The 24,015-nt window shown below is 39.6% G+C and overlaps 1 protein-coding gene across 1 annotated transcript; it reads right to left on the bottom strand.

Annotated features, from left to right (window-relative positions):
* Positions 1-1,294: 1,294 nt before the first annotated feature.
* Positions 1,295-22,552, bottom strand: dnah6 (dynein, axonemal, heavy chain 6). The gene is made up of 66 exons (XM_079564195.1): positions 22,451-22,552; positions 22,265-22,375; positions 21,945-22,088; positions 21,707-21,862; positions 21,406-21,456; positions 21,222-21,314; positions 20,783-20,902; positions 20,488-20,668; positions 20,312-20,411; positions 20,021-20,246; positions 19,776-19,940; positions 19,429-19,539; positions 19,229-19,354; positions 18,959-19,114; positions 18,707-18,868; positions 18,066-18,203; positions 17,667-17,834; positions 17,408-17,556; positions 16,825-16,932; positions 16,619-16,745; positions 16,336-16,548; positions 16,045-16,266; positions 15,847-15,969; positions 15,592-15,774; positions 15,324-15,467; positions 14,948-15,169; positions 14,720-14,867; positions 14,459-14,616; positions 14,176-14,307; positions 13,850-14,021; positions 13,495-13,641; positions 13,336-13,409; positions 13,107-13,261; positions 12,771-13,002; positions 12,545-12,697; positions 12,262-12,402; positions 11,924-12,166; positions 11,686-11,853; positions 11,342-11,577; positions 10,933-11,077; positions 10,741-10,857; positions 10,474-10,597; positions 9,498-9,694; positions 9,195-9,398; positions 8,663-8,788; positions 8,412-8,576; positions 8,254-8,321; positions 8,007-8,187; positions 7,754-7,933; positions 6,775-7,008; positions 6,369-6,504; positions 6,028-6,197; positions 5,651-5,841; positions 5,411-5,571; positions 5,231-5,319; positions 4,989-5,135; positions 4,755-4,893; positions 4,421-4,540; positions 4,192-4,313; positions 3,752-3,881; positions 3,522-3,649; positions 2,650-2,835; positions 2,107-2,179; positions 1,825-1,976; positions 1,523-1,745; positions 1,295-1,442 (listed from the first exon to the last, which is right to left on the bottom strand). The coding sequence occupies exons 1-66, from the start codon at positions 22,472-22,474 to the stop codon at positions 1,339-1,341; spliced, it is 9,894 nt and encodes a 3,297-aa protein (XP_079420321.1). The 5' UTR covers positions 22,475-22,552; the 3' UTR covers positions 1,295-1,338.
* Between the last annotated feature and the right edge of the window lie 1,463 nt (positions 22,553-24,015).

Below are 24,015 nucleotides of genomic sequence, written 5' to 3'. Positions count from 1 at the left end.
AAATGAATTAATATAAGTCTCAGTAGTTAATGTTATAAACGCCCACACTGTTTAGTTTTAGTTTGAGTTAATAACGAAAAACCTACAATAAAACATTCGAAAACCTGCACTATTATCAATACTTGTGCAATAGCTATAATGTCATCAATATTTGCAATATATTAAAGCTGGGTACTAGCCTGGCTAACACCAGACTAAAATCACAAGTGATATTTAGTCTGGGGACCACCAATTCATTTTCTCGTAGGAGAGGTGTGGTTTACGATCGTCCATACTCGTTTATTGGGCGATACGAAAAAAAAAAAAGTCTATCTTGCGTCTGCACGTAGCCATGGCCAATCGTATCATCGCATGAGATGACGTATGACGCACCCGCTGTAAACTTTTGAGATAAACTATTTAGAACACGGTCTAAAGCTTGATCGAAAAATACCATCGTGTCTGCTGCTGTCATGTTGGATCCGTAAATAAACTTTTTTTTTTTTTTATCCGTAATTAAACTACAAGCTTCCGTGCGTCATCGTCTTGCCGTCCCTCCTCGCTCTGTGATTGGTTCCCAAATCCACCGGAAAATTTGGGCCATGGTCCCCAGGCTGTTGTGCAGTTCGAAATAATTCGAGCGCACACAGCAGCATGGCGTTAGCCAGGTTAGCTGGGTACCTGACTTCTCCTGTTCAAACAGTGACATTTTTTGTTTTGACCCAAACTTGTTTCTAGCTCTCACAGTCCCTCCTGTGTATTGAAATAGTTCAAATAATGTAATTACATGCACATTTCACAACCATATACAGCGTTGAGTGGTGAAAGTGAAGCAGGAGCGGCCACCCCCAAGATGAATTCCACTAATTTAGATTAGACTTCTATCATCAAAAGTTTGGGTGAAGACAATACAACAAGGTCTGTGTTTTGCTGTGTTTACATCATACTCTGAGCTGGCAAAAATAAATGTATTCTACAACACCAAAAAAATCAGGTACTCCAGCTTTAATGTGTGATTATGCATAGTACTGGTGATATGCACAGACTGCATCATGTGTCACAAATTGGTATCCAGTGAATCTGAAAAGGCACCTTTCCTGGTTTTGTTCTCAACTCATTTTACACAACTATTCCCTTTGTCTGCTTTGATAATTCACAGAAATAAAGGAAACACTTCAAAAGAATAGATGGAACAAGATTTACCGTGGACTAACTAACGGTCAACTTATGCAGAGACTGTGTGGTGCATGCACAGTTGCCCCAATCAAAAACACACATACATGTATATATATTACACATTATAATATATTCAATCTGTAATAGTTAAGTGATAAATCTGTTTATTTACACATGCAGAACCTAGTCATTCAACTGGCACAGCAGAGCAGCAGCTTTAGAGATCCAATAATCACTTGGTCGGTTGGACGGAAGCATGACCGTCACTACAAAGTTTGTGGAGTGACCTGGATTGAGACAAAATTGATTAGACATATATTCAAATGTAAATGCTAACAATGATAGTAGCTTTTATGGCAGCACACACCAGTCGTGGAGAGGGTCCCGGCTCGAGCAGAGGTCTTGTAAAGAGGAGCCTGGTACAGTTCGGGGTCAGGGGCGTAGTTCTGTTGAGGCTCAAAGTGCACCACCGGTAACATGGAGTTCATCACTCGAGGTAAAGCATCCTCGATCACCATGTTCTTATCGTCCCAGCGGCTCGCGTCCATAAACATACCATGGACCAGCACGCCGTCCTCTGGGTCAGGCAGCTGAAGCATATGCAGAGTTTAACGATTTTACAAACAGCCCAAATCTAAGTCCGGCACCTAAATGCATGGCCTACACTACCTCCTCATCCATGTCCAGTTTAGCATTTTCTGGTAGCCCGTGTAGCACTTCGCTCACAACTGCCTGGTCCCTGTATGTTGGCACAATGTTGAAGCGAAAGTTCAACTCATCGATGGGCAAATTGTAGCGCCTCGCATGGTTCTGTAGCACTCCTACAAACACCAAACACACATGCCAAATTGAGAAAAAAGAGATTAAAAAAGTGACTTGTTTTTATGCAGTACCGCCTTATGTTGCAGTTCTATGCAATGGTCTAGTAAAAAAAGATGGATGGTGTCTTACCAGTGAGAAAGCCTTGAGGGAAAAAGAACCCTGAGATCCAGAAGGACTTGGGTGGTCCACGTGTGACCCAAGTCTGGCAAAGGAGGGCACAGGAGAAGACGAACGATTACCTCGAAATCTGAGAATAACTTTTTGATTGTTGTGTAATAACCAACCATGGTGGTTCGTCATTTGGGACATAAACGGAGGTGTGATATGACTGTGTGTGGAGAGATGGACCAAATCACTACTCAATGTTCACTATGTGATTTGATAAGGGAAGAGATGGCAGACTTTCAACCATATGCCCATTAAAAAATAAAATTCAGTGTAGTTATTATGTTTCTTTGTATTACAGCGTACATTTGCCTGGGGTATATCTTAGAAAGCATTGCCAATATACTGTAGTAACACAAAATCATATATGAACAGGCATTTAGTAATTCATTGACCAGATATATGTCTTTGGGAGTTCGGAGGGGGGCAAGAGAAAACCCTCAATAACAATGCAACCGACACTGACCATCGCTAAGACAAAAATAGCAACATTCCTTCTTTGATCACCTGAATAAAGAATGTCCTGAACTCCAGATCTTTGACCCATGAGGCGAGAGTTTTCAGAGAGGGGTATGCGGAGTTGGCCCAGTGACTTGGGACCTGATTGTTGAGGAAGCTTGTGTAGATACGGTCCATCTCTTCAGACATCACCACGAGACCGGCAATGGCCTTCTGAAGAGTTACAAGAGAAATCTGGGCAACAAAACAAAAACAAAAAAACAATGGTCACTCATTAACTCACAAAAATGGGATATAGCACATGTTTAGTTTATTTAATTTATTTGTTCATTTGAGCAGTTAAAATTCTGCTCAAAAGGAGTGGGCCGAAGCAAAAGCTTATAAACGCCCACCCCGAAATCATTACAATAAAAGTGGATATCACAACAATAGTACAAAAGAACATATTGTTTATGAAAGCAAGGCAAGTTTGGTGTGGTGTCATTTCATGTTTAGTAGAACCAAAGATGTAAAGCAACTGGAGTCTTCAATATTGGCATTTTTGAACAGGCATAAAATTGAACATCAAGTAGGAGTGTGAGATATTGAATTTATTGAGGTTATGCGTGTGGATATGTCCACAATGTTATTCTTTGATTTGTAGGAGGATCCATTTCTATCAATACTTAAATAGGAATACAATGTGCATATCCTCTATACAGCATCTCGTCATTTTCTGGGTATATTAATGTTCAAAACTTTATATAACTTTTCAAACTACAAAAGTGCAATTGTAATGTATGATTGCCCTCCTCTGGCACCAATACATCATCGAAAATGTAAAACTAAGGAATGTTTACTTCTCTTTTTCATGGGCTACACCCAAATGCATGGATTTTCTTCTAATACATGAAGATGAACATAAAGCATAAATGTATCACCCTGAGCACTTTCAGTAAATTGTTGAAACGATCTGCCTCCTGCCCCAGCACAGTCGTGAGCGAGTTCAGCCGGCCACGGTCATCTCGGACAAACAGGGACTCTAAGGCTTCACTCATGTCCAGGCACTCTGCAAATGGACAGAGAGAACACAATAAAGAGGGAAGATGTTCATGGAAAATTCAACATTCATTTGACAGGAACCTTTTTATGTGAGTGTGGTGATACTGACCAGGCAGTTTAGCCAAGATGGACTCAGCCAACTCACAGATTATTTCATCATTACTTTTAGCCCCACCACTGGCTGAAGACCGAGGGTTAACACTCAGTATGGTTCTGATTAGAGTCATTGTTTCTTGTCTCTGGAAAAGAAAACATTGATAGTTGTGTAATACAGACTGTTTTTGGCCCCCTTTTTTTGACCCACGAAAGTTCCACTGAGATTCAGAATCTCTTTTACAGGTCGTGCGGGCTCAAGAGATGACCCTATTGTACATGTCCTTATTGGTAGGTGTAACCGGAGTAAGACAAGAAGACACAGAAGACATGGGGAGGAACATGCAAATTCCACACAGAAACACAAACTTTCAGTCAAGGAATTGAACCTGGGACCTTGGGGACTTGGGACTTTTATTGTTAGGGCATGATCAATGTGAACAGTTGATTCAATACCTGAAAAGCCAAGTTGGCGTTTTCGTGCATGCCAAACACCTCTGGATCATCAATAATGGGTAGACTCTCGATGTACTCCCTGAAGTCAGAGAGATGAAGAGACTCTGGGGAGTAGTAGATTCCTTGTGCATTACAAAAAAAAGGACAAAAAGGGGTAAAAAAAATATATATGTTAGGATGGATTATAAACGCTTAATTTTCAGTCAGTATGTATTGTTGTAGGTTTTACCAGAGTGGGAGTAAGTGTAGCCAGGACTGAGAGTTGAAGGAGCGAAGAAGCTTTTAAGAATCGTTCTTAGGCATCGCTGGTCCCAGGCGTCCGTTACTCTACCTCCATAGGTGATCTCACCTAGAAACACATCAACATTTTCACTTTGCAATACATTTGAAACCTATTAAGTATTGTATTGAGTATTGTGAAGTGTGAAGCAGCCTTTTCCTAGGACATGTTTATTTATCAGATTACTATTTATTGTAATCTGGGGGTCAAATTGTCAGTGCTATGCCTCAGTGTGTGCTGTATGTAACTGCGTACAAAAAAGTCCTACAGCTCTAGCTCTCACCAGAAATGTAAGTAAGGGCGTCCCACGGGATGGAGCCGTCTTTGCAGTACAGGTTGAGGTTAAGAAGCGAACACTCCCTGTCACTGTCATTAAACTCATATGGAATATTCCAGCCGAGAGGACCGAACTTCTTCCGCTCCTGGTCACGAGAAACAACACAAGTGTGTATCATGAATTGCATGTGTTTGTAGGGCACAAACCGATGCTTGCACATTTTGAAATAAATTCCGTCACCTGGATTATTGCATGGAAAAAGCACATTCCAAAGACAATTTTCCTCCAGTGGTTTCCAAGCATGTGGTCTTCAAAGAAACTGGGGGTGATTTCTGTGAATGCTCTTTGTATATTTGCTCGCAGTCCTTTGGGAGGCTCATTCGTCACCTAGAAATTGATAGATTACGGCTATCTAGATGAATCAATCAAAAACAGTAACCTTTTCATTTTAATGTATGCTCTGTGTATGCCATGAAACAAACCTTCACTGAATTCTGCAGCACAGTGACAGGGAATACTTTTGTGGGCATAGAGCTCAGGAACAAGCGGAAGTTTTCGTGGATCTGTGTATCTACATGGACAAAGAAAGAAATATTTAAAGAGAGAGGAAGCTAAATATTAAATCAACATGAATCCACTTTTAGCTCAGTTATATTGTGTACCAGGTTCTGAGAAAGTTTTTATGAGCTCCTCCATGGCCAACATCCAGGACACGGCTAAGTGGCAGTTCTGAAGGAAGACCCAATTCCCACTTTCCATCGCTCCATAGATCATCTTCTCGGCTATAGGCCCTTGTCCTTGGCCCAACGAAATAGACTCAACCCTGCACATAGAAAGTTAGTAGGCTTCTTATAATCTGCAACTATCTTTCCCAAGAGATCTACACAACAGCATTGCTTTACCTGTCAAGATAGTCCCTTTCTTTGGCAAAGCGCTGGAAGGCACCCATGGGATCGGAGCCTGTGCTGAGGATGAACACGAGTGGCGTGCTAGGAGACATGTCGTTGTAAAGGTTGGCCAGGTCGACTGGGGGGTTCTCCACAAACTGCTTCCCGAGATTGACAATGACGAACTCAGTGGCAGCAAATACAAACTGGCAAGGAGAGGGAAGAGCTCATTCAGAGAAGTCTATTTGGATACAGATGATTGTTGACCACGGTCTGTTTGAAGGTTGACCAAGGTGCCATCCTAAATAAGATGGCACCTTGGTCAATGATGGACCATCTTTAAAAAAAAAAAACTTAAATAAAGCATATTTCATGTGTGATTTTTTTTTTACCTTCTCCTCAATGAAGCATTTGATAATGATTAACTTCTGGAAGGACCCAAGTCTCTCATTCCAGTAACCTCTGACTCCACCTTCCTCGATGTTTCTGGACTCCTCAAGAGGAGGCAAATCGGACAAATACCCCACCCACGTCTCTGGGTTAAGTGATGCCTGAAAACGTCCTAAAGAGGGAAGAAGTGAAACAATTATTAATTGAAACTAAAGTCGTAGCCATAATTTGGACTTAGCACATTTGCAAACCGCCTTTAGAAACACTTACATCGAGCTCATGCATTAAACTACAGCTAACACATAATGTACTCATCCTTTACAACCAATGGTGGAAACGTTACCTAGTTTGATACTAATATATGTCTTGAGGATTTCGTTGGATATGCCCTTGAAACAGAGCAGGTTGTTTTCAAGATAAAAACAGGTCTGCCAGTAAAAATCACTAAGCCATGGCACGTCAGGATGTGCTGGAGTTTCCTAAAAAAAAAAAAAGAAAAGATAGAAAACATGCCGTGGACAGCGGATGATTCAAAACAGCTCATGTAGGTTTTGCTCAGGTAAAAAAGGAGATAGAAGTGTAGACACAACAAGACACATTCAAACATCTGCTACCAGCAGTTGGATGAATAATGCATACGGTATGGTAAAAAGAAAAAAAACACATACCGGTAATAAACTATTATTACATACTTTGGTGTTATGACAAAATATAGCCACAGAGTAATGAGGAAAAAAACAGAAGCTCACCTTTTCCAGTGAAGCCGCTCCTCTGAGAAAAAACTGCCACTCTGGCTCAGAGATCTCTGCTCTCTGCCTCATAATGTCCACGCACAACATGAAGCTGTAGATGAGTTTGTGCTGCTCGAACAGGCCGCGGGACACATTGATATAGGAATTAAGTAGAATCTGATCCAGCAGGATCTGAAGGCGCTCCTCCAACACGCTGCTCTCCTCTGAGGTCTCGATTGTGGTGACAAACAGCTGTGGATTGCGACAGGAAAATAAAAATTACAATGTAAGGATGCCAATCAACTAAAAAATATTACAATGATCCAGCAACAATGTTTGGCAGGATGAGACTGCAAAAAAAAGATGAAAAGGTTTTATTAGAAATATTCTATCAAATTTACAAGAAAATTACAGAAATGCTCCTAAATTACATACATACAATTCTAAAAGATTTTTTTAAATAGAAAATGTCACTTGAGGGACTAAAGATAAAATGAATCTGCTTCCACCTCAAACAAATCTTGCAGGTGTGTTATTATGAATAAGTTAAAAGAGTTGTTAAAAAAGTTAAAAAAGATGCTAAGTTAGAAATACATTATTCGCTGGAAATACTCCAACATCTGTATATTGTTACGAGATTTGCAAGCCACACCGCCTTTGCTCTGCCCGATCCTGTCAGATCTCGGAAGCTTAGCAGGGAAGGGCCTAGTCGATAGTTGGAGCGGAGACCTTTGGGAACACCAGTGAGTGAGTCGGAGCCGGCACAGACTGGTTGCCTCGTTGCCGTCAGTCTACCCCAGGGCAGCAGTGGCTACAACAGTAGCTTACCACAACCGAGTATGGCCTGAATAAATAATGACTATGGTGTAGCGCTTTGAGAAACTTGGTAATGCAGGCTTGTAAAAGCACAATACAAGTGCAAGTCATCATTATTATCATTATTCAGTCATAACCGAGTTTGAATAGCCGGGGTTGAAATAGTCTGTTTTGTTCCTACCTGTTTGAAGTACTTGAGTGAGAACTGGTACATTGGATCGATTTCTGAGAGACTGGCGATGACAAAATATAAAACAGACCCACGGGTCGCCACAGGTCGGTATCGCTCCCTTGCAGCATTGATCATGATTTCCGTGGCCTCTGCTTTCTCCAGGCGCTGTTTAATGGCCTCAGACGTCACCTGACAAGTACAGAAACACCTGTTCACGAGCAGGCAATAACATACACACAACACAAAAATTAAAACCGCTTACCTTCGACTCCTGCAGTGTCTGTACAAGCTCCTCATTATCAAGTATATTTCCTTCCGACGTAAAGAGAAGCTTCAGTATACGATCCTCAATGTCCTTTAGCTGATTACGGTCTTTGTTGATGGAAACAATTAACTCATTCCTTTGCTCTTCCAGATGGGGACTCTCCAGGCGCACGACATCACTGGAAAAAAGCATACAAGGCTTAGAAAGTGATTTGGTGGTGCATGGAGAGGGCATTTTTACACACCTTAGCAGCTGATCTTCTAAACCAGACTTTGTCACAGTGAAGTTGATAATGGTTACTTTTATGCACACCTAAACAATAAAGAGTAATAATAATTAGAAACAACAACAAAAACAATGAACACATTTTAGGTACCTTCCATTTATACATTTCTTTCTTACCTCGGGGAGATAATGTGGGTTGGCCATTTTTGTTGTCATGTAAAACCTGAAGTTTTTGTCATAGTCGATATCTGAGTCCCCAAGTCGGATCAGTGTTCGCCCGCCGGCTACAAACGTCTGTTTTAGCAGGACAGGCTCCAGAGCTGGGTCCAGACTTTCTTTTAACTTTCACATTGTTAGAAATAATCAAATGTGAGTGATCAGCATAGTTGGTTCAGTGATGCTATATTAATATAATTGATAAAGCCTACCTCCTCAAGCAGAACTGGTAAGCCAAGACGGATTGCATTTTCAAGGGTACGAAGGAAGTCTGGGTCTGTTAATTTGATAACTTTTAGACCATTCTTGCCTTCTTTGGAGCGAATCCATCTGTTGGCCTGTTGGAAAAAAAGGAATGTTTGGTTTCAAAATATAAAATGTGCACCTCTCCATCATGAACTGCCACCATAACATGGTGGAGGGGGTTGAGCACCCGAAGAATTCTAGGGGCTTTGTTGTTGGGGCTTTCATGCTCCTAGTAGGGTCTCCCATAGCAAACAAGGTCAAACTAAGAGTAGATCAGATGGTTACACTGCCTGGTGGTCAAACGGATGGAGATAAATGAATGTGTGAATGAATGAGTGAATGAATGAGTGAATGAATGAATGAATGAAAGAATGAATGAATGAATGAATGACTGAATAGATGAAAATAAACCATAGGCTGAATCCTCACATAGTGCATTTTGTATATGATGGAACAATTAAGGTAGTATATTTGTGTAGTAAGTGAGTCATACTTTACCTGGTCCTGTGGGTCTATCATCAGGGGCCAGCGGCGGCCCTGTGTCACCAGGATTGCATTTTCTGTGGAGACAGTGTCTCGAGGCAGACCCTCTGAGTTCCACTGACGAATCACATATGCGTCACCCAGTATATTAATTAGGCTGAAGCTGGAGCTGATGGGAATGTTCAGTTCTTGACACTGTTTTATCCACTGTTCAATGAGCTGGAAGGTAAAAAACATGTAGATATGAATTAGTTATTATATGACTGTATCTATTAAAATAATGCACCTAATTCAGTTTTAACATGAAGTTTGACTAACCAGCTGTCTATAGTGGGAAGTAAATGCTCCATAGTAAGCCACACAGGCAGCTGCAATAAATACATTGCCAACAATATTGATGATCTCCTGTTCAAACTGGGCAACACTCTCGTCCCAGCGAACCTGCTCGTCTCCAAGAGCAGACGTCAGTTTCCCTGCTCTGGTCAACCGAGCCTGTGTCAGAGCCATGGTGTTTGCTGTGTACAAGACATTGAACAAATATCAATAATTCAATAACACATTAACCTTTCCCATTATGTCCAGAAGCCACCGTTTAATACAGTTGAGACAATGCTAAATATCGCAATATGCTTTTGTCACAATACCAAGTATCAATACTTTTCACTACTTTTTAAATGTAATATCTCTATAGGTAATTTTAAATGTAATCTTCTCAAGTACATAACTTTTTGAAGAAACTGTACTTCTTAGAGTAATACTTTGTACTTCTACTTCAGTAAAATTATATTGAAGTATCTGTACGCTTCAATACAAATATTTACTTTTTCCACTGTGGGTAAATATTTGGCAATAAGTGGAAATGCATCATTTTGATCTATAAAATAGATCAATAGATAAAATAGACCTTGTTCTTATTTCTTATTTTGTTTTTCTCTATTTTATGCCATTTGCTTCTAAAAAATTACAATGTCCACATTATATTATGTTTTGTGTTACACAATTTATGGCGTCAAAATGAATCACAAGACTTTTTCACTGAAACAGGTAATCTGTACGTTATCTCCATTTATTTTTTTACCTTTACTTGAGTAATTGTTTGGATCACTACTTTTTACTTCCACTTGTGTCAAATTATTTTAAAGTAACGTCACTCTTACTTGTGTAAATATTTTGGCTACTCTACACACCTCTGATCACATTACATACCGTATCGTAAGTATTTTTGACATGTATTGTATCACAACTAAAGCAAATTGGCCCAGCCCTAATATTTTAAGCACAAAAAAGCACTTACACAGATCTTCCTTCTCTTTCTCACTGCTCACAAACTGCTCTTGTAGGAGTCGGATCTTGTTCTCAACTTCCATTAGTTTTTGCTGCTTCTCCCTCAGGGTTACCATGGTCACATCCAGCTCTTCCTATATTAAATACATTTCAAAGCACCAATGTTATGATACAATAAGAAATTATTTGATCATTACACTGATCTATATATAAGTACAATGCATTTCATTTACATAGTACAAGAAAAGTTGTTTAAAAGTTGCATGGAAAGATTTACTTGTGCTTTGGCCAGTTTTTCTCTTTTAGGGCCGACTTCTTTGAGGACTTTGCTGTAAAGATCCATTGCTCTGACCCACATGCACATTGACTTGCAGGCTTTGGAAACTTTTTCTACCTTCAAGCAAAACAAATACATTATACAAAGGCAATGTCCTCTGTAATTATTATTTTTCATCACTGTCAAACAAACCTTTTCAGGAATGAAATCTTGATTGTTTACGTATTTCTGTAGTTTTTGTAGGATCTGTGGCTTGATATTGTCTTTGTCATAGTCAGTCAAACGCCTGAGGAAATTTGAATCTCCCAGTAATTGTTTAGCGCTGGGCCAATCAGGTCTGCAAAGGGGAAAGAAATATTTGTGGAAAGAAAAACATATGGAATAAATTGAGTGGCCATTCAAGTTCATTTAAGATTATGAGTACAAAACAGGAACCCTGTAGTTCTAATTCAATATAATGCTTTTATTAACATACTTATATAAACATGATGAAATGTATTATCTGACTGAATGAATCTACTACACTTCACTAGGAAAATTTAAATTTGCTTACATAGAAATAGAACTACACTACGCTGAAATCCCGGAGACCCTCACTCACTTGCAGTTGAGCAGGATGCAGATAGCCTCCATGACGGTCATGACCATATCTGGGGGCTTCGTGAACACCTTTATCTCAGAGATATCAGCCTTGTCCAGGGAGCTCAGGGCCTGATTGGCTCCTTCCAGGGCAGGAAGAGCCTCATCCAAGTCCCTTTGTGCATCTGCAGCAATAGCCTGGGTCTCCTCGGCCTGGGATTTAGCAAGAGCCTCATCTTCCTGCACAACTCTACGCACCTATGAATATCAATCACAGTGAACACTAATGTACAGACATACAAAAACGTTTAATTTATCAATAGAATTTGGAGGTTAGTATACAATATGTTAACTCTTCATCCTTACCTCATCAGCTTTCTCTTGATCAACAAACAGTTTCTTCATCAAAGCTTCAACATCAATGGACTTTTGTTGAAGAACCGGCTCCAGAGCAGACAAATCCACTTTCATTTTGTCCACCAGTACATTGGTCTCAAGCAGCTTAGTGAGCCCATTCTTCACACGATCCCTTGCCTTTAAATAAACATGAACACTCAAAGTATGCATCTATTAACATTTCACATAAGATACTGCATTAACTTACAAAGACTAATTGTTGCTTCTTAGCATCCAGCATGGACAAGTAGAGGTTGATCAACTCCAGGTAAGAAGTAGGTGTGGTATAATACCTACGCCTAAGCTCAGAATAGTAGCGCTCAGCCATGTCGGTTACACTGACGTGTATCTCCACACACATAGTAGAAAAGCTCTGTTTTAGACGATTACTGCCAAAGTCTATGTTCTGGAAAAAGGCCTGTGAGACAGTGAGCAGAGCTTCCCGTGGCCACTGTGGAGGAACAATGTAAAAAGTGCAGTAATAATGTATGCAGTATTGGATATGCTGTCAGTTTTATAAATCAGAGTTAAATAATTTACACCAACCTGGACAAACCAGTCAATAGTACAACAGTTGACAAGTGAAGGAAACATTCGGCATCGAGACCTGAAGGAATCCCCGACTGGGCTCATGCACAACACAATGTGCAGCTTCTCCCGGACACGAGAAATAAAGTATTGGAAGACCTAGATCACCAACAAATATGAAAATAAAAATGGTATCTGCCAATTTCCCTGTATTAAGATTAGAGTCATTGACGAATTTACACTGCAGTAAAAACCTTTAAAACGGTGTGTGTGTTCATGTCATGTGACAATTTGCTTATACCTCATCTCGGTTTTCTTCACTTATTCCAGCCTTTTTCGCTTTTGGACGAGTAGCTGACAAGACTTGCTCCAACTCATCCTTTTCAAAAAGATTTGGCACTTCACCAGAATTCAGCATATTGTTGATGTCTTCCAAAAACTCTTCTACCACAATCTGACATCGTTATGAGGTGTTAGTGAGACAGTGTACACAAAACCTCTTTCAAAAGCAAACATATTCTTTGTACCTGGGTATCAGTAAAGAGGAACACCATATCTTTCCCTTCCACACCGGCCATTTTATAGAGCCTTCTCAGGTCTTCATGAAAGCTCTCATAGTTGTATCCTCGGGTAAGTTCAATCTCAAAGCATCGATAGCCACACATGTGAGCTGCAAGTCGGGTCAGAGACTGCTTTCCTGTGCCACCCACTCCCACAAGCAGGGAATTTCCTCTCTCTTGACGAATGACACGTGCAATTCTAGATTTAACACAAAACAGAAATATTTTGTTGATTTGTTTACTCAACAACAAACACAGTTTTATAAAAAGTTATTCAAACTTATTGAAATATGCCAGACATACCTAGAAACATGCTCAACAGCATCCTGGAAGAAAACCAACTTGGTCTCCTTGGAGAAGGTTAGGTTGTAATCATCAATGTAGTCCTGCAGGACAGACTGGATCTTCTCCATGTCTGTAAGATCCTCATACACGCGGTCCTCTTTCTCTGCATCTACCTAGTATCATTCATTCACACAATAATGCAGATCAATGAGTTGTGTGCAAATGCTTAAAAAGTCTGCTTTCTTACTTTCATGAAGTCTCCGAAAATAATTGGATGTGTCACAAAGTTTTCAGGTTCCATATTAATGTCAAAATATCTGCCTAGTCGAAGGGGGAAAAATGTAGGATCATCATCTTTGTGGCTTGCAAAATGTGTTGACCTAATGTGTGTCATCGCTTTACTTACTTGCCATATCACAGATAATAGTATTGAAGTAAGTCTTATCCTCATTGTTGATAAGGCGGTCATGAAACACTCGCTGACATTCATGACAGAAAAGGCGAAAGATCTGGTTCTTTGTCGTCACGTAACCAGAATCACACTGTAGTAAACCTGTTTACAATAAAAGGTCAATGATATAATAACTGCAATAAAACAACTGATTATGATTTTTTTTCCAATGTTCCAATGTATGAACTTGAAAAGTATTTAGATAGACCATATATAAATCTACCATTGTTATAAAAATTTTTTTTTCTCTTCTCCATACTTTAATTTGTGCACTGTCGTTCCTAAATAATAGACCTTCACTGCATCGCACCTTGAACACACTTGGAGAGGTCCCTGAGGTTGAAAACATAGTGAGACTTTGCTGGAGTGGGGAGCAAATCCACACTCAAACGATTGTAAATCTCCACAGCTGCATCCACGATGTGAGAGGAACAGGCCTTTACTTCCTCGGCAAACTGAGTAAGGAATCCATTCAGGATCGCCTGAAGCAAAGTTCAGATGTATAAGAAGAATACGAGACAGGAAAGCTAGTATGGGTTAGGATAGCCTCACAAAAAATAATTATAGGCGTAAAAGGTGTGGCAGCTCAATCAACGATCAACAATTGTGAACAAAAAGGGGGCATTTTAGTCTGACCTTGAAGATCTGTTTAAGGCACAGCTCTGAAGGTGTAGGCAAACATAGCATACTGAAGTGGCGGATGAATCGAGGAGTTATTGGATTGCGGCCACCTCCCGGGGGTGCACATGCTGCTGCAATTGTCATGTCCTGGCACAGCAAATACAAAACACGGATCAAGAACGGAGAACACATACTAGTATGTTTGCCAATATCACTTTTCAAAGGCCAGATATTGTACTGTGTGTAAGCAGCAAAGAAAAGATAGGTTTGACAATTTCCTGAATAAACCACACCATACCTGTATTTCCTTCCAGAAGAACTTTCCTCTGTCGTAGAATCCGGAGAAATCTTGAAACTGACGGAGGAGTTCGATGGGGGGCTGAGAGCCATAGCTGTCCAGCTTAGGCATGTTCAGGTCATCCACAAAGACCACTAATTTCTTGTTACCTGGAGCACCTATTAAAAACAAGAAAGCAAATTGGTGCAAAGTTTAGACAGATGAAATGTAACACTTAGAGTAAAGTATATATTCGAAAAACGCATGATGTTTCTCATTTACCAAGGATATTCTTTCTCTTTTTTTCCAGTTTAGACTCAATGATTTCTTGGGTGCGTGCAGAGGAAGTCTGAGCAGAGAAATTGATGAAGATGGGAAGATATCCCTGTTTTTCTTGCACCCTATTTAGTAGATCTCGGGCAACAACTGACTATAGAAACATAGAAAACATATGAAACCTTACAGTTGTGCAACACTTTTTCATATTCCAAGACAACCAACTGCACAGACCTTGCCCACTCCAGTGTCACCAGTGAATAGCACAGAGTTTTGCACAGACAGTAGCTTCTCCATCAAATAGCCATATCGAACGGTGTCAGTGGTTGGGACCAGCATCTCGAAAAATGGCTGCTCAATATCGTATTTGAAAGCCGGAATAATCTTGTCCCATGGTTCCAGTCGAATGGTCTTAAAGTTCATGTACACATTCCATAGGACCATGTGCCCTGGAATCTGTTTCAATACAAACAACATATAATCAAGTCATAAAAAATATGCTTGGAACAAAATAAAAATGTGACATAAAAATATATATAAAAATGAGTTAATTCATTACATTTTCATGTTAAGCTCATTAGAGTACTGTGTAAATGTATGATGTGTGTACCTCTGCATCTTTATGGCCAGAAAACTGTTCTTTTACAAAGGCCTCAAAAGAATCCCAGTAAGTGCTGGTCAGATTGCCCCCAACAGACCAAACATAGCAGAAGACAAAAGTCTGGCAAATAACCCTGTTGAGGTCACGTGAATCCTGAAAATGAGATAAATGCACAAAATAAATTCTTCCATTGTGTTGTAATTAACACAGTCTGCTTCTGTAGATAAAGAAATTATGACACAAAGTGATAAAAAATAATAATCTACTGTTTGTATACCATAGTAAATCCAGGACCTTCCGGGCCAAGCAGCAATACTTCAAGTAATGAACAGAGAGTGGTGACTTTACTGATGTCCACTTGGCGAATAGCCTGAATACAATTCTTTGAGACAAACTGAAGACCCTTTTCCACGTAGTTTTCAAATAATTCCAGGAGATATTTTCTCACTGCTTCTGGAAACTGAAAAGAATATGTACAAAAATGAAGAATGTTTTCTCCCTCACTCATATGGCAAAAGATGGTGATTGTAACCTTGTCGCCAAGACCACTGATCCACGTCTGGACGTAAGGCATCCATTTCAGCTCATCTGGATCAATATATACCATTCCACACCGGCTGACTGTTGCAGGAGATGCCACAGCCAAGTCTTGAACCTGCAAACCCAGTTACAGTTGCATCAAGATGACAGGTGTGGCAAGTGAAAAGGTGAAAACTGTGTCAATGCTAACCTCAAACAACATGTGAATTGATTCGGTAAGCTTGATACGTTCACTGTTAGCAAGACAGAGCATCTTGTTGTCGTCAAGCACAGTGTTCATGTTCTCGATCCACAGTGCGTCGACTGGCCCATCGCATATAACCCATTTATGATCGTCAGTGGTGTCGCTAACAGCATCTCGCACACTCAACGCCATCAGTCCATCAATCCATTCAAGAGTCAAACTGTTGACCTATAGGAAAGAAATATATCTGTTGATAATCTGATGTTACCTTGAAAGATCTTTGACCGTCAGGAATACCTCGCCATACAGTTCTCCCATTGTAACAGATTTGGGGTTGAGAACATATTTCCTGACTGGCTGGTAGAAGGAATTGCTGTCTTTATGCTTCGAGTTATACAAGGTATCCAGTGTCTCTGCTAGGATAGTATAGACTGTGGTTTTTCCTCCTCCTGTCGGTCCAACCAACATCACACCATGACGCACTACCATGGTCTCATACAACTCAATTACCTGGGGAAAAAGAGTCATTGACCACAGGTTATCAAAAGCAAAAGTGCAACAAACTATTGATGAATTTTACCTTCTTGGTCATGGAAGGCAGAGGCTGTAAGTTGCGTTTTACTAGAGACTCTTGTACAGTGGAATGCAAGACACCATAGTCATGCTCAGGGATTGTCACTCCTGGAAACAAGTCTGATAGGATCCCTCTACACAAGGATACACAAGGATTTCATATTGAATATACAGTAATAAGCTAAAAAAAATGGGTGTGTTCCAAATCCTTACCCAAACAAGACAGCATCATCCGTCAGGAACTTGGGCAGGTTGGAGTCACGCAAAGCTCGGATAAGCACTACGTCTTCACTCAGGTGGGGGTTACTCCTCTTCAGGGATCTAAGTATAGTCAAATATATTTATAAGACAGTGTGAGTGTTTAATCTATGGCAAGTCGCTGCCTGTAACAGTTCAACAAACGTTTCAGATAAATCTTAGTAAAACATTTGCAGAGGGAAATGCTATTACAAATTAAATTCTTGATAAAATGCAATTGAGGTGAAATTGTATCATTATTTAAACAGCACAATAAGGATTGTGGTAATTTTAGGATGAATACAAATCTATTACAGAAGCCAGAACTTCGGCTATTAACTATCATTTGAACAAATCACTAGTATTATATCTGTCAACCTATTTCTTTACCATCTTTGAAAACAGATCAGAATATTGCAAGTGAAGTAAACTGGCTTACTGAATAATACTGTATATACAGTATTTGTTTTCTATGAGATATGATATGCCGATATGTCGTCCTGGGATAATATTGGTTAAATAAACCTCTATAAAGTGTTTGTGTGTAAGTTTCTCTGACCCGGCCATCACCAGCACGGACTTGACCGCTCTCATGCCAAAGTCGTAATGGTCTTGCTGTGAAAGCTGCTCTGAGCATAGTTTGTACATCTGGGTCATCTTCCTTGCCAATGTCTTGCTTGATTCAAAACCTTCCGAGTACAAACTTACCTGAAGGGAGAAATGAAGAAAAAAAAAAGTAAACACAGACATAACAAAGTTCCTGTGTTTAGTTGTACACCATTGAATGTGAACTCATGAGGTGAAGCTACAAGGATCACCTCGGCGATAAGAGCATAGTTGGGAACCATCATGGCTATGGGTCTGAACAGAGCCTTCAAATTGTCAGGCAGCTCAGTTCTTCCAGCATAGCCTGGATTCATAGTGATGAATGCAGCACAGGTTGACACGAGTCGGATCTCCCTGCCCTCAAATCGAAACCTTGATAGCTGCAAAAAAAGAAAAAAAGAAACAGACATTACAACTTGAATAATAAAAATGAAATATAACAGAATAACAATAATATGCTTCGGTCAATCTGCACCATTGGCCACGCTGACCCAGAGACAAACAACAGTCTGCACCCGCCAGAGCCGCTCTTCCATCTGTGCCACTGTCGCCCCTGTCTGAACCTTTCCAAAATTCAGGAAGTTGAAACGTCAGAGTGTACAAGAGCATACCTTTGCAGCTTTCGCATTTCGAATGGTGATGAGTTGTTGAGCAATCACAGACAGCACTTCAATGTCAATTCGATTAAACTCATCAAAGCAACACCAAGCTCCGGACTGAGCAAGGCCACTAAAGAAGCGGCCCATCATCTGAAAGACACAAGCGATATTTTTTTGTTGATGTTCAATACCATATTTATACAATACAAGCCTTTACCATACACACATATTATTGTTTTTTTTCTTCTCTGCGTTCATTTATTTATAGTAAATTTTAAAAGCCATATAAGTAGATGCTACAAATGATTGTTTCATTAGTGAACAGCTTTTATCAATTCTTTCAGTTGGCATCAATTCCGAAAGTAGTCACGGGTATTATAAGTAATGATACTTTGATATTGATTTGCATGTCACTAATATTAATTTATGAAGCTGGATATGATGGAGGAGTATTTACTCTTTGTAAATTGGAATTTAGTAAAAAAAAAAAAAAAAAAAAAGTTTAGGTTCCGCATCACTTGTACAATATTCTTGTTATCTTGTTTAAGTCTACAGTATTTGTGCTTTCTTTACTTGTGTAATGTGCCACCAAGTGACAATATTACTTGTGTGACATGTGTGAAATATGTGGGAGCATACAGGTCCTGTCTAACCTTGTAGTCCAAGCCATCTGAACAATTGAACACCACACACTGTATGGCTAAAGCCTTGGCCAGGTCTTTAGTTGTTTCGGTTTTTCCTGTCCCAGCTGGCCCGGCTGGAGCGCCTCCGAGGTCTAATTGCAGAGCCCCCATAAGACATAAATAGCAACGATCCTACAAACCAGACAAAATACACATACAAGAACAATTAAATTAAAATGTAAGATGGATGAAACCTTGTTCAAATGATTAATTCAATTATACCGTGAGAGGTGTAATGACCAGCCTTGGGCAGGCTCCCAGGTATTCATAGCCATAATTGTAAGTGGACAAAGCCATAGTGGCAATACAGTTGTCCAGTTCCATGTCCCAGTAGTACCGTAACTGTCTCTGCCACTCAAAGTTTGACCTGGTCTCAACCTGTGATTTAAAAAGAAAAACAAGCAAATAGTTTTAGTCAATAACACTATTTTTTTTCAGCATGAACTCAGATACGTAATATGCAACAATCTTAAACAAATGAACAAAAATTACCTTCTGTTGGACAAGATCTGAGACTATGTCTCTAGCGTGTACATCAATGGTGATGAGAGCAGTGATAATGTTGCGATGTAAAGAAGGGAGCTGTCCTCTAACTAAAGCTGCCAAAGCATTCAACCTCTAGAATTAGAAGTTTGGATAATTAATGTACATTTGATATTAAATAATGCAAAATGCAAACAAAGAAAGCATACATAAATGTTGGCTTGTTCAAACTGCTGTAACGCAGCAAAATGATCATGATCCCCCTCAAGGCAGGCCTCCATCTCTCTGCACCACATCATCTGGGAGATAGTAAGCACCACCTTTTGGACAAACAAAGTAAGATTCAATCCCTTAAAAACAATCACAAAATGTTTCAAATTTTTCTTATGTTATGATACATTTTTCATATTAAAGTTCATGTTCATATTTGACAGTATTACCAGTAAGGGTAATCTGAGTTATCAGATTTCTTTAATTGACTTTTATATGTTTCAAACATTGTCACTCCTCATCCAGGCCAAAGTGGTCACTCTGGGAATGTTATTTGTTTCTTTACCTGGGATGGATATCCAGACACAACCCATTCCTCCCTGGACATCAGCTGGTAGTCTGCTATGGCTTCTTTACTGAGACGTCGTAATGAAGCAAACATGGCGTCCTCCACCTTGCAAAGCCAATCTTCCACATTCCCTTTTGCTTGTAGACCTTTGGTCAGAGAGACCTGGAGAAAACACACGTTAAACAACAAGAATTTAAAAATAACAATTAAGTAAAGTCAGTAGTTCTTTTGCAGTGACTGACCTTTTCACCTTCTGGAGAGATCATTTTTAAGATATCTTTGCTATAGATTGTGTCCTGTTCAGAGTCAAAGTCATTTCCATGGGCATCTCCAGGTTTTTCTGGCAACAAAGCAAACTCTAAGGATATAATGGAATCAAAACACTTCCTAAGATGGGGCTGCACTGCCTGAGGATTTCTGGTCTGTGCCAAGATCTTAAGCAGCTCATCATTAGATAAGAAATAAAATCTGCAATGAAATTGAAATTACAGTAAGAAAAAATATAACAGGGAATAATTTACTAATGAATGTACCTTGGGAAAATGACTCTTTTAGACTCAAGATAAGCCTCAAGACATTTGTGTATCTCATCCAAAGAGGCATTGTTTTTTCTAAAAGTCTCCAACAGATCGTCTGAGAAAATAAGAAAAGTCTTAACGTTTATTGAACCTTTTCACAGAATTACTCCTCTTAATTTACTCCTACTTACCAGGCTGGGTAGCTGCTCTCAGGGCATTTGGCATCGTTTTGACCCTGGACATTATCTTCTTCCAGGACTTGTCTACTATGAGAAACATCTCTGATTCAGAGGGAAGCTGCCTCTTTATACCTGGATCCAAAAATATACTTTCCAGATAAAGCCAATTTCTTTGGCATGTGAGCCATTCATCCTGAGAGGAAAGAAAGGGAGGAGGAAGAACGGATTGTCATTTTATACATTTTTGAAAGACAATACCATAGACCTTTTGGGAAGACACATATAAACTTGACCTTGATGAATTTACCAGTGTTTGATTAAAGAGATTCAACTGCCTCAACAATTCATCCACTCTGGACTTGATGCGGGTCACATAGCGAGATGCTGCAGCCGTGCCAACATTGATAATGCTGTCATCTAAGAGCACCTTTGAACAACAATACAAATAACATGTACAATTTCCACATGATCAACATATACTGTAATCAATGCCTCAATAATACTGCATCTTATAAAGTGCTAGCCACTCAAACTTGCTTTACTCGGTAGTAGTGGTCAGCCAATCTGCCCCATCAGCCCTTTAGACCACCACCACTCACGCACACGCCTACATTCAGCCAGCGTTCTATCCAGGTACTAACAGGCCTAACATTGCTTAGCTCCCGAGATCTGACAGGATCGGGCTTAGCAAAGGCATAGTCTGTATGGATAGCATGCATTTGACAGTGAATAATAACAATATGCACCTGTATTTCATCAGTCCCGCCCAGGATGAAAACATCTTTGGAGTCACCATGAGTCAGAACAGTAAATTCTGTATTTTTCCAAATATCCTCCACCTGCAATTACATAAAATATTATAGAAATGTGCCCACAAACTGATTTGTGATCTGACTGTGTAAATGTTAAATTGCTACTTTACACCCATACCTTTTTAATAAAGACCTCCACGGAGGCCTCTCCTGAAGCTTGTCCTGAAATCTGAAAAAGTACATTTTTTTTTTAGGAAGATGACATCAAACACCTCAATGCTTGTTCGCAACTAAACTGTGCACTGTGTTTCAACTAAGATGCACAAATAATGTTTTTTAACTGAGTATTCTAACTGCTAACTGGGACAACAGAAATATAACTGAACTATGAATTGCTGTTATTAAATTGTGCAAATATAACTTGTTAAATAAATGGAACCTCGCCATGTCCCAATAATCTCAAACAGTGTTGTTATTACTTCCTGTATCTCAGGGCCATAGCTGAACAGATCAAGATCCTCCAAGTCGGCAACAGTCAGCTTCTCCACATCTAGAGGTTTCTCCACAATATACTCAATGGTTTTCCAATGATCAGGTTTCATACATGGATTGCGGAGGTCTGTTATCACTGGAAGCTAAAATGTTGAAAACAGAGATAAAATATAGAAAACATAGTTAAGTGTCACTAACATGTTAATAGTTACATTTTCTGCTTACCCATGACTTTAAAATTTCCACTTTCTCCTTAAAACTCGGGACCAAGTTGTTCCGTGGCAACCCTTTTTCAAGTTGGTTTGCATATTTGGTGTATTTGGTGACCTGTGCAGCAAACTGATCAAGATCCAGCTCCCAGAGTACGCTCTGGGAATTAAACATAAATGTCTTTATGCTTTAAACGTTGATCTGACCTTGAACTGATGAACTAACAGTCACACACTCAAAGAACTTTGGGACACTGGAAATTGTAGTAAATACAGAACTTTTCTTTCTGTTTTCTGTCAACATTGACAAAGAAGTAACACCTATGTGCTTCATACCTGCCGCCATTTATCTTGTAAAGTGTCCCATTCCTCCAAAGAGTCCCATAGCAGCTGCTTCAGTCGAACCTCAGTTGTCAACATTTCCAATAAGTCAAATTTCACCTCCACCTTTTCCCAACAAACAAATAAAACAGGTCAACTGGCTTGATTCACGTAAAAGCTGTATAAATGAAATGGTTTTACCTTAAATCTCTTCTGGTAGGACATATACGTGGCAGCTTGTGCACGAAGCTCATCTACAGAAATCTGAATTTCTCCCAAAAGCAGTCGCACTTTGGCAGGATCTGAATTGATATCCAGAATTTGCTTGTCCTGTTAAAGCAATTAAGTTAAAGCGTCAGAAAAAAAGTTCGAGGGGGAAAATCCTCATAAAGATATCTATGTGACTACCTGGGATTTATGATCAAGATTCATAATTTCTTGTTTCAGATCCTTAATATCTTTCTTTAATGAAACATTAAATTTTTCTGTTAAGTCCTTTTCAGCCCAAGATGCATCCGAAATATTCACTTCCAAAGAGCTAATAGCCGGTTTCAATGAAGCAAACACAACATGATCTTCAGGTGGCATTGGAACTTTGTATGTGTCAATGAGATCGTAAAGCTGACCAATCGCTTCTTCCTCCTCAGCCACTCCATGGATCTGATGACCGAAAAAGAGGTGGTAGCATAGAAATGATTATTTAAAATGAGACTAGGATCACAATACATTATAAATAAACAATAATGTGCATTTAGAATGGTTGTAACGCGTGATTGACTGCTGACTAATACTGAGAAAATGACTTACTCTCGTTTCTATTTGCTCCAAGAAAATGAGGTAGTTGGCTAACTCTGCAGTGGTCGTTGGGCTAGATTCCAATTTACTCTGGGCTTGATTAGTCTCTGTAAGACAAGCTTCTACCCGGCGCTTGGCAAGTTGAGTCAGGAGCTCATGGATGACCTAGCAAAGATCAATGTTTAAATACATGATGAAAAAAAGGTTTGTAAAAAACATAATGCAGAAGTATAAATAGTTTCACCTCCAAACAGTCTTGAGGGGATTGCTCAAGATTCTGCTTGGGCTCTGTTTGGTCGACAAGAAGTAATCCAAGGCTCCTCTTCAGTGGAATATTTAAGGCTTCCTTTTCCTGAGTATTGTATAATGCTAATGCCTTCTCAAAAAATTCCAAACCTGAAGAGAAAACGTTTTAAGGTTTCATATAAACTATGAGACCGTCAACAAACTTTTCAAAGCTCAAAGGTTACCATGTTCTTCGCGCCGCAATCCTTCTACATCTAAAGCTTTGTTTTCTTTATAGAATTTTCGAAAATGCTCAAAAGTGTGAGCATACATGTTTGCTGTATCAAAAGCAAAGTGAATTGCTTCCTATTGATGAAACAGACATTTAAGGCCAAGCGTCACAGTCAAAATTAATCCAAAGCTCCAACAACATGCAGAGAAAACAAACCTTGATTTCTGAGATAGATTCTTGCAGGTGGAAATCACTGTCCAGAAGGGCTTCAAGAAATGGTTCTTTCTTTTCGTCCTTAACAAATGCGGATTATAAGCATAAAGTTGCCTCAATTAAAACAGCAGCATATAAATATGTATAATGTAATAAGATGTAACGAGGAAAGGGAGTTAACCTTATTCTCTTCAGCAGGCCTTATGAATTCATCAAGGGCTTCATCTAACATAAGAGCCTTCACAGATAACACAGTCTCTTTAAACTGCTCTGTCAGATCTCCCACAGACCTCTAGTGATG

This window comes from Gobius niger (assembly GCF_951799975.1).
Source record: "Gobius niger genome assembly, chromosome: 10".
Taxonomy (NCBI): Eukaryota; Metazoa; Chordata; class Actinopteri; order Gobiiformes; family Gobiidae; genus Gobius; species Gobius niger.
The sequence above is the reverse complement of the archived record's forward strand: the minus strand, read 5'-3'. Positions and strand labels throughout refer to the sequence as shown.

Coding starts and splice junctions, on each gene's coding strand:
- dnah6 (XM_079564195.1), bottom strand. CDS start 22,474: ATGTCCTACCAGAAGAGATTTAAG. Junction 18,869..18,958: donor TGGTCATTACACCTCTCACG/GTATAATTGAAT, acceptor TCTGGTTTGTAG/GATCGTTGCTATTTATGTCT. Junction 2,836..3,521: donor ATTTACTGAAAGTGCTCAGG/GTGATACATTTA, acceptor TTTGTTGCCCAG/ATTTCTCTTGTAACTCTTCA.